We start from the raw sequence: 16641 nt of genomic DNA on the forward strand, positions 1-16641 counted from the left end.
CAGTCTTTCCCATTGTAATAAATGACTCCAGTAGGCTAGATACCCTCTGAAGTAATTTTTAAAAATCTGATCATGAAATGATATGGTTTTTCTCCTTTAATTTTAGTTGTAATAAAGTATGTTATTAGTAGATTTAAAAAAAATTAATCCATCTCTGTGTTCTTAGAATAAGCTGTCATGTCATATACTAATCCCTTTTGGATTTAGATTTGTTAGTAGTCCACTTCGAGTTTTTACAGTTTTATTAGTGGGATCTGTAACTTTGTAATTTTGTTGTAAAGTAGCATAAAATGAATGGAGAAGCTTCCCATTGTTTTATGATTTGGAGTAGTAGTAATAATGTGACATGTCATTTTTAAAGGTTACATTTCAGCTGTAAAACCAGTTGATTCTGGCATCTAGATATTCAGTTATTCTTACAGTGTCCTTTGTGGAGACGGTCCTCTTCATTTTTTACAACTCTTGCTTAAAAGGTCACTCATGACTTTAATCCAGCACAAGAACTGAATAATTTGGGAATTTTGGGTCTCTTCAGTAAAAGCTATTAATATTTTTCTTCAACTAAATGTGTTATATGTTAAGCATAGGGTGCATTAGTTTTCTTTGGAGATTGAGGTCATTTTATGGCTTGTTTTTAATAGATCTGAGTAACATCACTAATAATACATGACATTTTTATAATGTTTCATAATATATTCCTCTTGAATACTCTTCTGTTTCTGCCTATAATAGTAGATAATAGCCTTGCTGGGTTTGTTTTGTGGATGAGATAGTAGAGCTTCATAGTGTTTTAGTGATTTTCTTGAGATCACTCACCTAAGGAGACAGCTTGGAGCTGGAGCTCCCTAGATTTTAATTCTTTGATTGAGAACCACTGCCTTTCAGGGTAGAAGAAAAATAATTAAAATTTAAAAAGTGACCATTAATGCTATAGTAATTTAGTGCTCCTCAACTTTCATCTGTTAGTTGTGGAGATTCTTTTTTTCTATCTTGAGTGTTAAAGAATTTCAAAAATTTACATACTTTTGGTATAAAATATTATATTATCTTGAATAATGTGTTCTAGTTTTTAAAATTTATAAATTTAATATTATTGCCTTGAAATTCGCAACTATTGTTGTCACTTAGATTTTACTTCAGTTAATTTATGCCTCTTCTGTCTTCTGGTGAATAACATTGAGTATTATACTGCTGTTAGCACTTTCAGTTGTTAGATTAAAAATGACTTGACTGTAGATTCTTAGCTGTTATTGATAGCATTAAGCATTGTTTTAAAACCTATATATATGAAAATACAATAGAAAAAGTATTGCCAAGTAAAATTGTGTTTTCATGTTGTAAATGGAAGAAAATTTGATAGAAAACATTCTTACTCATACAGAAAATATAAAAAATGTAGTTATAAATGAGGAGATCATAAAACAGATGTTAGACTTTGTGGAATATGGAATCTACCTTTTTTTTCCCCATGTCAATGATTCTACCATAAATCTAATAGAGTTCAGTGATCTGTTTAGTTTGATTTACACTACTTATGTTAGAAATAAGTGATGCAACTTTATTTTTAGTTTATTCTATTTTATTTCATTTCATTTTAGTATTATGACTTGAACCCAAGGGCTTTTTTACCATTGAGCTACATCTCCAGCCCTTTTAATATATTATTTTGGTACAGGATCTTACTAAATTGCCCAGGTTGGTCTTAAACTTGTAATCAATCTTCCTGTCTCAGCCTTCCAACTCCCTAGGATTAGAGTCATGTGCTACCACATCCAGCAGTTTTATTTTTTAAATAAGTAGTCTGTACTTGCTATACACACAGACACACAGACACACACACACACACACACACATACATATGTGTATATACATACACATATATAACATATACTATTATATATGCATATATGTATATATATTTCTGGAGATCATATTTCAAAAACAGTTTAAATATTATTGGGGAGGGAGAAATACTTCATAAAATGAATATGGTGAAAATGGGAAGAAATGGATAAGAGTGAAAAAGAGTTAGATTTCATCAGTCTTTTAGCAAAGAGAAATACTGTTTGCTTAAGAGATGAGGGCAGTTGCTGAAATAAACATATGGGGAAAAATTACTCCTTATATGTTATGAGAGCCAAGTATTTGAAGGTAGGAACTCCCTGGGTCTCCCACTTACTGGGTGTTTAAGACTAGGCAAGTCACTTAATTTTTCTAAATCCCAGCATAGCTAAGATTAATGTATGTAGAAGTGATTATAAAATGGTATCATGTAAAAATTTGTTGTTATTATTCCTGATTTTTAAAAACTTTTTGACTATGAGCTAATGAACCAGTAATTTCTTTGTGCCTACCAATAAGCATGTATTCTGAATCTTAACCTCCCTTGTCTGAAACTCCTTTACAAAATCTCATTCTTGAGGTTCTTTTTTAATGTATCAACCTTTAGAGTGTATTTACCAGTCCTCTTTATAATAAATGACATAAGATATATGATTATAATAGTAATTGATGTGTTATATAACTTATAATGTGGAACTGTAACAGCAGTCTGTTGTGTCCTTTTGTAAATTATTGTGGTCATGGATATATGATTATATTAAATAGTTTGTTAATGATTTTTTTTTAAACTCTTTTTCATCAGATGCGGAAGTTTACAGTGAGTTTTATCCTGTGCCACCGCCCTACAGTGTTGCTACCTCACTTCCCACATACGATGAAGCTGAGAAGGCTAAAGCTGCTGCAATGGCAGCTGCAGCGGCAGAAACATCTCAGAGAGTAAGAAAGTTTAATCATTTGTTTTGATAATATTTTTGTTAATTTGTCATATGTACATTTAATAATATCAAATAGTTCCTTAGGATAGTGTGTGTAGTTTTCCTGTATTTTCCCTATACTGCTTATTTGCATCATTTATTGTGAAATTGGCATTCTCCAAGTTAAATTCATCTTCTTCCTTCCTTGACCTCATTTCTGTTGATCTTCCTTTCTATCCTATCTCAGCTTGTGGTTATTCTAGACCTTGTCTTCACCAATTTGTTTATAATTTCATAAAATTTTAGTTGCAGGCATCCATCCTTCTAACTCACTCACTCTGGTTACCACCACCCTAATAGTTATAATCTTTTACCTGGACCTCTAGTCTTCTGACCTCTTCACTGTCCATGTACTTATTTTTCTCCTTACATAAGTTTAGATTCCATAGTCTGGCACTTTAGTTATGATTCATCCTAGCATAGCCAGACTAATGACTATATGAAAGAACTCAAGGTAGACTATATAATAGCATAGAGAAATAGGACCTTTAAATATTTTTCTTTTCAGCTAACATTCATTTTTCCTTTTAACATATCCTAGAATTTTGGAGTGATGGTCAAGGATTCCTCTTCCCTTTCTCTTTCATTATATGCTTTAGTAATGGGGTCAGTGAGATACATGTTATTTTTTCTGATAAAAGGAGTGGCTATCTCAGTAATGGAGAGACAGCAAAGATACATGTATGCTATTTGGCAGGCAGGTAAAAGGTGGAAATTATTTATATTTTAGTGTGGCTGCAAGCAGGGCTAGTTTTTTGTCTCTTTTTCTTGCTTTGGAAATGTCATTTCAAATTCTTGGATTCATCCCATTTTGTTTAGGAAAAAGACAAAATAAACAAAACAAAACAAAACCTCATCCAAGAAAGGTAGAATTAGGTGAGGAGTCAAGAAAGAAAGAAGTGTTTCCTATACTTGAGGCCAGAGCCCAGCAGTTAGATCCTCTGAGAAGTAAGCATGTTTCCAGGATGGGCTTCTTCCATCAGCTATAGCTCTTCCCATCCCTGTCCCCACTCCCATCTTCTATCACACATAAATGTGATAGCTAACAGTTATGAAGTTAGGGAAAGATAATAAACCCATAATTTATTTTTTTATAACTTAATGTCTCTTGGAGAGGAAAATAAGCCGCTTAAAAATTCATTTTATTGACCAGTGACCCTGTCAAGAAGGATTTTTTTTTTTTTTTTTTTTTGGGTGCTGGGGATCGAACCCAGGGCCTTGTGCTTGCAAGGCAAGCACTCTACCGACTGAGCTATCTCCCAGCCCCGTCAAGAAGGATTTTTAATGTGAGAAAGAATTTCAGAGAAGGAAGAAATCTATGTAAGTAGGGAGTTTCGGTCAAAATGAACTCTAGCTTGCTTACTCTCAGGGAAGTTTGTAAATGCTCATGAATGACTCTCAGGGAAGTAAATTCAACTCTATTTTTAGAATTTTGATATTTGCAGAGCCAAAGGTCCTTAAATTGTATTATGGGCATTTACTGCCCTAACTTCCTACTTCTAAAGTAGGAAGCATTAATAAGTCTTGCTATCTGGACTTTGAGATCCACTTTGGAGAGAAAATTCTCAAGTATTACTATTCCATTCTGTCACTATCATCATTTCATGTGGCTTGTTTTAGAAAGAAACTGTGATTCCCAACCTGAATTGGAACATGTCCACAAAGAAAAATTCCCTGTTTTCACTTGCTTCTGTTGATATTGTTATGTTAGTTCATGGGTTTTGTAGAGAATTTCATAGAAAGCAAAGTATAATTGTACAAAGACAATAACTTGGGATCCTTGTAAAATATCTTTTAAATTTATCATTGCTTCCTAATCCAGTGCTCCAGCACCCTCTTTTTGCAGACTATGAGGATATGATTGTTTATATGTATCTCCACACACACATATTTAAAATGTCCATTCCTAAAAATCACTCAGAGATAAATCTTGTATTTTCACCACCAAAAATGATATGCAAGGAAATGCATGTCAAATAACTCAATTTAGCCATTCCACAATGTATTCATATCTCAGAACATCAGTTGCATACCATAAATGTATACATGTGTTTATATATTAAATATATATAATTCTTATTAAAATATTTTTTAAATTAAAAAATAAAACTGGTCTGATTAGAATTTGAGCACATTCAGTTGTAGATGAGTCTCAGGATGGGTGAGCTCCAAGTTTATTTCTTAAATTAACTCTTAGTGGGACAATATAGGTAGTAGTACAGAGATTTTGCAACATAATCTTTGTTTCTTACTTTCTTAATTCTTTTTTTCCCCTTCTCTTTTTTATTTCTGATGGGTAGAGCTGCATGTATATTACATAGTGGTTTAATGGGTATTTGTCAGTTCTACTCATTTTTAATATTTCCATGAAAAGTAACTGAATTTCAAATCATTCACTTTATAAAACTTTTAGAACAGGACTTGTTCATCAGGTAGGCTCATCTAAAACCTTGTAGTGGGTAACATCATTTTTTTTTTGGTAACTTATTTGAAATTGTTTCAGTAGTTTACCTTTTGACATAAGAACTAGCAATTGATAAATTGTGAGCAACTCCAGGTCAGGACCTTGAGTTTATATTCCTAGCACCCAACTATTACTGGCATATATTTGGTGTTTAATAAAATATAATTGGTTAAATTAATGAATGCCTTCTTTAACCAGTGTAGGAAATTAAGAAGATGAAAATACCACAAGCATTCTGTTACAGGTCTTATGTTTAAAATATTTTAGTCTTTTACAAATTTTGGATTTATTGATAAATTTTAATATAGTTGAAAGTATTTCACAGATGCTTTCTTTTCTGTTTTACAATTTTATGTAAATATTTTCTGTTATTTAATGGTTGACTGTTTCATGGAATCAATATACTGGTGTAATTTACTGCCATTTTTTTCCCAGTGGACAATTAGATCCTTATCACATGTTTGTGTGTGGGTTCCTCCACTAGTATCAATATTACATAAGATATCTTTGTGTATACGTCTTCTATCTTTTTAAAAATGAAATTCTTTGATAAAATTTCTGAATTAATGTTTTAAAAATAGTATGAAACATTTCTACTTTTTGTCATCATTGATAGTTTTTTTTTCTTTTTTTGAGGGTTCATATTGTACTTTCATGTTTATTTCTTGAATTAATTTGAAAATTTATAAAATTTTAATATGCATTTAATCATTTCCAGTCTTAAATTTATCATATAAAGTTTGTCAGGCTATATGATTGCAGAGTTTAAGGGATCTTTTGCCCAAATAATGAACAATATAATATGGCTTTGAAAGTTTTTTTCTTTTTAAGAAAGCAGTGTATATATAAGATTACCATGACTGGATGGAAAGAACATCAGTGACCTGGATTCAAGTTCTGCCTTGACCTTTCTATTTATTTGCTCATGGACAGCACACTAGCTTCTCTGACTGGCCTGAAAAATTAGTTCTCAATTCAGATTGTGTATATATAGCCTGGGATAATACATATGTAAATCACATATCATTCATTTGATCAAATTTGAGTAAAACCTCTTACTCGGTAATACCCAAGATCCTTCAGTGAACTTTCTGGACCTTTCTGACCTCTTCTTCCAATTTTCTCTTGTGTTCACTCTAGTTCATCCATGGAAAATTCTGCTATTCTTCTAACATGTCATGTATGACTCTGTTTTAGGGCCTTAGTTCTGGCTTATTCTGCCTAGAACTATTTCTATGAGATACCTGCATAGTTAATCCTCTTATCTCTCCTTTAAGTTTTAAAGTTAAGTAAGTTAAGTCTTACTTCAGTGAGGCCTATCTGACTACCATATTTAAAATTATAAACTTTTAACTACATAGCCTCCCCAAATTTCCTTTGTCCCCTCCCCCTTTCCCTTTCCTTTCCTTTTTCTTCTCTTCTGACTTAGCATTTGCACTTTTTAATAATTATATTCATAACTTATTACTATGTTTTTGTTTATTGTCTAACTCCCTTATCTGTAGTATAGGCTCCAGAAGGTCATACATATTTGTTTTGTGTGTATTAATGTATCACAAGGACTAGGAAGCAAAGTCTCATGTAGTAATTGCTGGACGTACTAGTAATATTTGTTGAATATTGGAGGCAATCAATTATTGCTTTCAGAGATGTTCTTTATATTTATAAGAAAATATATTAATATCTTAGTGTACAATATACAATTGATATTATACAAATGATCTTCACATAATATATTTTGGAGATTGTATTAGAATATAAGACTATCAAGACATTTTCTATTCTTTTTTTAATTGTCAAGATTTTTACTTTTTTTTAAAGTTTCATTGGATAGATATGAAATAATTTATTTCCCCAATCTATCAAGTCTTGAGTTTTTACCCAATTTACAAGCAGTCTGATTGGTCTGTCAGTTTCCTGAAAGTGGGTAGACATAGGACTGTTTAGGACTTTATTATTCACAATAATAGCAGTACAGAGTATTAGTATTTATTTCTGTCACTTCCATGAGCCCTGGTTCAAACAGTGCAAAGAGGAGTACATCTACTAGTTCATGTGATGGATTGTGTTCATAGGAAAAGAAACCCTGAATTTTAAGGATCTCATCTTTTCTAATGGTTGATAAGAATGTCCACACCTTGCTATGAAGGGAAATACTCTTCCAAAGCTCTGTACTATATAAACACCCAGAAAAAGGTAACCAGTATTTCTACCTGCAACATGTGCAGAAATGTGAGAGACCCATGGATAATTATCTCCTAACAGGGTTCATTGTTTTTTTTTTTTTTTTTTTTTTTTGGTACTGGGGATTGAACACAGGGGCACTCAACTATTGAGCCACATCCCTAGTCCTTTTTTTTTTTGTATTTATTTAGAGCCAGGGTCTCACTGAGTTGCTTGGTGTCTCACTAAGTTGTTGAAGCTGGCTTTGAACTCATGGTCCTCCTGTCTCAGCCTCCTGAGCCAATGGGATTATAGGCCACAGTTCACTATTGATGGGCACTTAAATTGTGTGTAATCTTTTGCTCTTACAAACATTGGTGCAATGAATTATCTTTATACTTCATTTCTTACAAGTGGGATTTGTGTGTGTATGTATGTGTGAGTGTGTGTGTGTATTTGTACAATTTATTTCAAACACTGGAATTGCTGGATTAGAGGGTGTGTACTTTTTTGTTTTTTGACAAACATTGCCAAATTGTGAGCCATTGGGATGGTACTTACTGTGTTCCACTACTGATTATGGAAGTGCCTGTTTTCTCATTTGACATTAACACAACAGGGTAACATCTGTCTTCATGATACCATTTTTATTAAGTTCATGTTATGCAACTCAATCTCTTTTGTGTTTATCTTAATTGCAAAACACTGTTTTTTAAGAGTGCCCCTGAAAAAAAATGTTTGCTATTGTTTTTTGAGTCTAACTCATTACCAGACAGTGTACTCATTATCTCATTTTGTCTGTGCAATAATTGAGAACATTAGATTTTATTGAAGTTCTTATTGTTACATTTAAGGAAATAAAATTTTTTTTTAGTGAGCTATTCTGATATTATGTGTTTCACAGAATCCGGAGGAAGAGTGTCCACCAAGAGATGACTTCAGTGATGCAGACCAGCTTAGAGTGGGTAATGATGGCATTTTCATGCTGGCATTTTTCAGTAAGTGATCTTTCCAAATTTTTTTTTTTTTAATTTTATAAAAATATTCAGTAGGTGTTTTGTGTTTAAAGTAACAGTGAAGAAAATAAATTTTTAACATATATTCACATCATACAACAATACAAATTGTTTCAGACAGAGGACTAGTGAATATAAATCCTCGAATTTATTAAACACTCATTGGATAATTATGCATTGCAGTCATGATGCTAGATATTGACTGTATAAAGATATATAAGCTAATTTAAACTGAAGATTTTGTAAGAGAAATGCATTTAAATGTCCATTCAGTGCTGTAGGAATATATAGAATGAAACTGTAAAATCTGGTTTTGGGCAGAACACTTCATTTGAGTGGTCTTAAGCCAAAACAAGGTTTGGAAAAGGGGATATTCTGGGCAGCCAGAACAATGTCACTGGAGGCACAAAGGTATGAAATTAAGTGTAAGTCTTTTTTGGGGTAACGATGCATAATTAGAAGATTAGAAATATAGTATTTTTAAACATCTTACAAAATTCTTAAATTAATATTTAACTGTAGAATTAAACTTCATGAGGGAAGACTGTGTCATAGTGTTTGTTATTTCAGTTCCAAACAGAGATTAGCATATAGTAAAATCATTGAATAATATTAATACCTTTAATAAATTGTTTTAGTAGCTAAAACCAATAGCAGTAACCCAGTATTCAATTAAGCAAATTTATTAGACTATGATAGGGTTAATTTAAGCATTTATTTAAGTAATCAGCTTTCATACCTTCTTCGATAGACTGCTGATAAAATTCATTTTAGCTTTAAAGTTTATTTTGGTGACAAAAATCAAGAAATAGATTACTTATTTAAAGGGCCATATTCAACTTAAAAAAAATTCTTCTTGTGTTACTTTTGAGTCTGGAAGTTCACTTTAACCTTTCCATTTTGAAATGGTTTCTTGCTTCCTTTTCTGCTAAAGAAGAGACGCTGGTGGGAGAAGGGCAGGCAGTTATACCTTTTTCTTCAAATTTTCTAAATTATATTCAGTTTGCTGGCTAATATATATGTGAAATTTAAATCATAAATTGATTCTAGTTGCAATTTTTAGATAGATACAATGGAAACAAAATGAACTCTAGTTACAAATATCTGCTGTTTTGTATTACTAGTCTGGTGAACTTTAGTTTTTAACTTAGTTTTAATTCACCCTTAATCTTTCATATTAATAACAAACTCCCCGTATATTTTGTTTACAAAATAGTAGCTTAAACATTAATTCCTTTCATATCTTTTAAGAAATTCTAATTATAAAATAATTAAATTTATTGTACTATTTGTAGTATGAATACTTGTTTCTTGAAAATAAAAATATTTTCATTTAATCACCTATTTTGACTCAGAGCTTAGTTCTTATTTATCTATTTCTACATTTCTCTTAGCCCTACATTATCTTCTTATTTTTTTAAATTTGAAAATATTGTATTGATATAAATATTATAAATGCATGGTAACAGATATGCTGGGTGACTTTTTGTTCAGTAATAGTATATTAATTAATATGAATACACATATATAGATTTAATATAAATAATCTGACTTTTACTAAATGTTTACTAAATAATTTTTCTATGACGTTTTATTTTTATTTTTTTGTGGTATTTGGGATTAAACTTGGGACCTTCTCCCTGGTAGGCAAGCATTCTACCACTGAGCTATAGCCTCAGCCCTTTTTTAGTTTTATTTTAAGACATGAGTTACCAAGACTGTACTTGAGTTTGTAATCCTCCTGCCTCAGTCTTCTGAGTAGCTGATATTATAGGTGTGCCCCCACCATGCCAAACTTACAGCTTACATTTTTATATACTTTCTATTCTACAGATATTGCCCAAATTTTAAAAGAGTGAAATTGTTATTTTTAACCTTCATTTCCTGATACATTTTTTCCTGGTAGACCGTAGTAGGCCTAGAGTGTGCTTTGATAAAAGCATAGATTTATTTGTAGTTGCTGCCATCTAGTGGTTGTTCTTCAAATTGCAACGTGCTGTATTTTCCATGCTTAAACTAATAGCTACTGTTGGTAAAAAGATCTGGAAATAGATTTTCTTTAATGTGTTTGTAACTTGAGCATTTCAGAGTATATGTGTACAAATAAAGTCATAGTGAATATAAGTAAGAATATTTTAATCAAACCTTTTGTAGGGTTCATTCTTACCTTATTTATTTTCAACATCTGTGTTTCAGTCTCACATATAATTCTAAAGAAAGTTTACTCTTAAATTTGGCAATGTGATTACATGTTCTTATTCAGAAAATGTAAAGGAAAAAAATGCATGTATTTCATGATAATGTTTTTGCTTCTTCATCCTTTTAAGTATTACTACAAGTGCTGCATATAGTGTCTAAACTGACTATCTCTGGTCTTATTTCTAATACAATTTTTAAGAGAATGAAATAAAAAACAGCTGTTTGTCAGTTAATTAAACTTTATAAACTAAGATTTGAGTTAAGGTATAATTGATAGGCCAGTGGAATTGACCTTGAACTCTTGCACTTTTAACAATAGATTCTATTTGGCTCTATTTAGAAAGTTTTTCTTCCAGGGTCCAGCTATTTGTACCATGTATGTGAGAATCTTCTTACTAGCATGCTGTTACAATTAATCACCTGAGTCATTCCAGTTTTAAATTTGAGGGAAACATAACTAAAGAAAAATTAAATTATTTGTCACTTTAAAAATAATTAAGAGTTTTTTGAAATGTAAATTTGGACTTAAATGAAATTGTCTTCCAAAGTAGCTATACCATTTCATATTCTCACTAGCAGTAAAAGAGAGTTCCTATTGCTTTATATCTTCACTAGCAATTGGATTTTTTTATTTTTAATTTTTGATACTTTAATAAGTATGTGGTATTATCTAATTATGGTTTTAATTTGCATTTTTCTAATGTTTATGATGTTAAGCATCTTTATTCTGTAAACTCTTTTGAGAACATAACACATGGAAAAGTTACTATTCTTAAAAGGGTTATACGGACACCACACACAATAGAAAAACAGTACTTTGGTGACTTGTTCTGTTCATGTAGTGCTACATTTTAATATAGCTTTTAGATGAGGTTACATATTGTAAATGAATCCAGAAAAGGAACACCTAAGAATTATGGCTGTACTTTAAGAAGCCCATAAAATATTTGTGAAGTACTAAGTTTTATCGTTCTACCTTTGAAAAAAGGCCAGTTTTGTTGGCTGATTGCTTATACTCAGTTTTGGGGGGTAGAATTACATGGGAATTACATTGTGATCTGGTTTTTAGCTGGTTAAAATGGAGACTTACCCACTGATGGTAAGCTTTAAGGAATTGATTCCTGTTGACCTGACAAGAAACCAATTTTACCCATTTGTTCATGTGTAGTAAGTAACTAATACATTTGCAAAAGGTAAATTACAGTCTACAAAGATGGTTCAGTTGGTAGAGAAATGAAACTTGTTTCCTTTTGGCAGTGATAAATTGTTAATATTATGTCTGTTAATTTGTTTCCAAATGATAACCTTTAAAAGAACCGTTTCTGTTGCTTTTAGTGGCATTTATTTTCAACTGGCTTGGATTTTGCTTATCCTTTTGTATCACCAATACCATAGCTGGAAGGTATGGTGCTATCTGTGGATTTGGCCTTTCATTGATCAAGTGGATCCTTATTGTCAGGGTGAGTATCTTGATAACCTATATCTCTACTATTTCTGAAATAAAAAGGTATGAAATTTCCTGTATAATTCATAAGTCTTCACTTTTTGCACATGAATTCAATTAATTAAAGACTTCTACTTTATATACAATATTATAGTGATATCTGTGGTGTGAACATTTTATAACTATATGAAAGACTGTTGTTAATATTGGAGAAATAACTTTGAAATCGGAAGAATTTAAGTTCAGATCTAATGTGTACTCTCACATTATTTAGTTGTCCTTCTGAGTATTAGTTTCTTTGTAATAGGTTGTTAATAACAATACCACAGAATTTTTGTGATATACGATAAGTAAGTATGTTGCCCAGTTATTGCACAAATGTATGTGCTCAGTAAATCGTGGCTACTGCTATTGTGGTCCAGTGCCAGTGTGCCTATAATCAGATGAAAATAAGAATTTCTGTTGTTCAGCAAATTATAACGAACTGAAATAGCTTCTGTAGTTTTGTAACATTCAGAGCTCAGAAGTAAAGACCTATGAAATTGCTATCAGAACTCATCTTTTTTCCTTATGTTCATTCTAAGTCTCTCTTATTTTTCTGCTGTTTCCTGAAATCACCATCTGCCTGCTTCTGATCCTTTATAAGATGGTGTTCAGAGAGAGAGAGAGAGAGATTGAGAGAGAGAGAAACATCCTTTTCTTTTCCCCTTTGCAACAACTGGTCCTAAAATATTCTTCTGTAAAAATTAAATAGGCATTAGTGCCATTAACATAGTCATTCCCTAGCTCTTTACCTTTGCCTCTTGAAGATCCCTTTGGGGCTTCTTTTTACAAATGTTTTTCTTAGATAAAGGATAAGGCCTAGAAGAATGATCAAAAGTGGCTCTATTTATTATTTTAATCTTCTGAAATGCTACCCATATATTTTTAAGTTCTGTTATACAATTAAAGTAAAATATATAAATTGTATAAATCACATTTACTTAAATATTGATTTCTACTCAAATAAGTTAAATTCTTCTAATGTTTTCAGCAGAATCAAAGGTCTGATATGTCAGTATCTCTTAAATATTTCACTTTGAAAATGCATCTATATTATTAAATTGATTCAGAAGTATATACACAAACACTAATACTATGGATATAATGCATTTATTCCTTATTTTAAAATTTATTTTATAGCAGCTGATGATTTCAGTAATCTTATCAGATCCCAGCTTGGTTCAGACCAGATTACAGGTCTTAGTTATTAATCAGAAGATTCTTGGTTGGGACCTGTGGACTGCTTTCTTATGATTAAAATATGAGCCAATGTAAGAACTGTCCCCTGGTAGTTTCATGTTTTAATATTATTTCAAGAGATGTATAGTGAGTTCCCACCATAAAAATATATCTGTAAGAGTTGCAGAATATACAAAGATAAAGACATAGTCCCTGTCCTTGCAAAAGTTATTACTAGAAAAGCCCCAAAAGAGTTGGAGCCAGGTATTGTATAATCTTGGTTGTGATACAAATATAATTAATTACTTATTCAAATAACATTTCTCATCTAAATCACTGAACACAGAGAATGATATGAAGACTATTTTCTCAACTCTCCTAAAGTTGATAAATTGCTAGTATCATTCTATAATCATAAGAAAGAAGTTAACCCATTATTTATAGCCTATTCCTTTAGCATATTAGAACCTAATTCTCTTCTAGAAAGCAAGGTTAAGAAGGGTTAGATGTTAAGAAAGGGGTTAGATGATCCAGTAGTCAAATCTGGTAAATCTGATACAATGGAGAACTTAAAACCAAAGCCTGGAGTTTCTCACAATTTTGTAAGTATAATACCAGTTCATAAGATATATACCAGATCAAGTTTAATCATCAGGACTCTTTAGTTTCCCTTTAAAATATGTTTGCTTGAGTTAAGGCTACTATTAAACTGGTAGTGAGTGTTAAGAATTGATATGAGAAGAATTTTTAAAAATTCTTTGTATAAAATAATAATAGCTACCATTACATTGATGGTGTTCCAAGTATAATTTGATAACATCAAATTATTTAACCCTGTGTATATATCTAATGCTGGTGATGATCCAGCCATTTTGTTGATGATGAAAGCAAGTACAAAAGAGTCTGATAATTTGCTCAAGGTTTCAGTTTATTTGTAGATTAGAATTTATCTTATTCTCAGTTCAATGCCTTTCTTCCTAATTCTCTGCTGCCTGTGTTACACTGTACTTTGACTTTTTGAAATGCTCCAAGCAACGAATTCCTCTTGAAGTCTAGTGTGGAGAGAGGTTTTCTCCAAAAATTTTGGTGTTTCCCTTTATTAGATGATAAGTATTTGATAAGTCATATTGTTACTTTCTTTTTCATTTCTGAGCTGCCATGAATCTTAGATTTTGTTGGAATATCTTTAGCCCAGAATTTTTTTTTACTTCTCCCTAAGGCTTTTGATGTATTATTTATAAATGCATGTGTTTTATTAAAAATAAGTTCCTTTTGAAAGTAGGACGTAACAAAATACTGGTGTTTTAGTATAATAACATCAGACAAATTCTTCATTTTGATAGTTTGTTTTTCAAAATTTAATTTCTGTAGCCTGTGGTTGGCCAATCAACATGATTGATTTATTAATTAGACCAAAAAATTAAAAAAAAAAAACCAACTTGGCTCAGCCCTATGATTTTAATATTCTAAAACATTTTTTAAAAATTTCAGTAATGAGTCCAAAGCTTCTTTATCCTTTTTATATAATGAGTCTTTCTCTTTGTCTTCAAGGTGAAGGTAATTGTATTTTTCATTTGGGAGTAAATAACTCCTCTTTTCTTGATTTTTTTGGTTATCTTTTATTGGCTACCATATACATAAGGTTAAAAATGTTTTGTTTTGGTTCATTATTATTTTTTGTTTTTATAGCCTCTAAAGTCTCTATGAAAACCTTTTATTTCTAATCATTAATCACTTGATTAAAAGGCACACTACAGTCCTATTTTATAAACTATAATTTTCCAATTTTCAGGTTCTCTATCGTACATTTTTAAATGTTTGGGAGTATGTGAGATTTGTGTATTTAATAGTACTTGAAATTTTTACTATTTGGAATTTCTAACTCTAAGAATTTAGTGTATAGTTTATTTATTAATTGAAAATGATTCCAGGGCTAGGTTTGTAGCAGAGCGCTGGCATAGCATGTGTGAAGCACTGGGTTCCATCCTCAGCACCACATACAAATAAATAAAAATAAAGGTCCATTGACAACTAAAAATATATTACAAAAAGAAAATGATTCTAGAGAAAATACTTAAGTTTTTAAAAAGATGTTATCTTTAGTTGATATGCTCCCCGAGTAGTGACATTATTTATATATTTTTTATTATTATCAAAACTATAGGGTTTTTAAGCTTTTATGGAAATCACCACCAAGTATTTGAAAATATCTATAAAGTTGGAAATATTTTTGATTAATTTTAGATTTGAGCACAAATCTGCATTTAACCAAATAATAATAACTGGTAGAAATAATGTAATATAGCAAGTTAATTTGTAGTAATTTTAGAGTAGGTTATATGAAACAGTTTTAAAAAGTAATTATTGAGGGCATCATTGGTGCTAAAAAAATAGGGGAGGAATAGGGAAGAATTATCTGAATTAACTCTGAAGAAAATTAGATTTATATTTTTAAACCTTTTAAAAGTAATGAAGTATGGTAGCTAGAGTCTAATCAAGGAAAAGATACTCGTGTCCTGTACTATCAAACCTGCCTGTTGATATTCCCACATCATAGAGCATATAAAACTATCTGTCACGGCTACTAATAGGAACTGTTGAAATGCCCCTTCAAGGTTCATTTAGCTATTCTCAGCTCACTGTTGGGAACTGAATGCTAGTATCTAGTTTGAAAATAAAAAGACTCCAATGAGTTGGGGGTCTTTATGTGCCTAGTATTTGGGGCAGTGATTAACAGTAGGGGGCGTACAGAAGGTCAAAAGCTCTTCTTTTTAGAGGTCACCAGAACATCCCCATCTGATAAGATTAAACTAATGTGGCTTTTGGTGTTAATATCTAAAGCAGCGGGTTGCTGTAGTGTGTTTGGGATGGTAGTTGTGGCTTTGAGAGATTGTGAGAAAAGGACTGACATGTGAATACTTTAATGAGAAAAGACTTGAGTCAGATATATAGCATTTACTTTTTTGTAAGTAGTTCGACTCTTTTGTTAATAAAGTTAATTTAATAACAGTGTGCTTGCTATTACATAAGAGATTTTTTTCTCATGTAATTATCAATAAGTATTTTTTCATCATTTTTCTTTCATGTTGTTTTTAAGTCTTAAAGATTATTGAGGTAAATTATTCTGAATTTGAGGATAATCTACAATTTTGAAATTCAAGTATGCAAATATGATTAATATATTTATGTTTACTCCCTAGTTTTCTGATTATTTTACTGGATATTTCAATGGACAGTATTGGCTTTGGTGGATATTTCTTGTGCTTGGTAAGTTTATTATTAATGCATTTCAATTAAATTAATTTTTGTTTAACTGAT

The 16641-nt window shown here is 31.1% G+C and overlaps 1 protein-coding gene across 2 annotated transcripts in view; it reads left to right on the plus strand.

Annotated features, from left to right (window-relative positions):
• The window catches only part of Ndfip2 (Nedd4 family interacting protein 2), a 59729-nt gene that overhangs the window by 35519 nt on the left and 7569 nt on the right, over nt 1-16641 (plus strand). For both annotated transcript variants that reach the window (XM_047552898.1, XM_047552899.1), the window contains exons 3-6: nt 2645-2778; nt 8348-8441; nt 11994-12118; nt 16524-16590. In XM_047552898.1, the coding sequence (XP_047408854.1) occupies nt 2645-2778; nt 8348-8441; nt 11994-12118; nt 16524-16590 (420 nt within the window). The remainder of the gene's footprint in view (nt 1-2644; nt 2779-8347; nt 8442-11993; nt 12119-16523; nt 16591-16641) is intronic.

Source organism: Sciurus carolinensis, chromosome 5 (genome assembly GCF_902686445.1).
Source record: "Sciurus carolinensis chromosome 5, mSciCar1.2, whole genome shotgun sequence".
In the NCBI taxonomy this organism is placed as follows: Eukaryota; Metazoa; Chordata; class Mammalia; order Rodentia; family Sciuridae; genus Sciurus; species Sciurus carolinensis.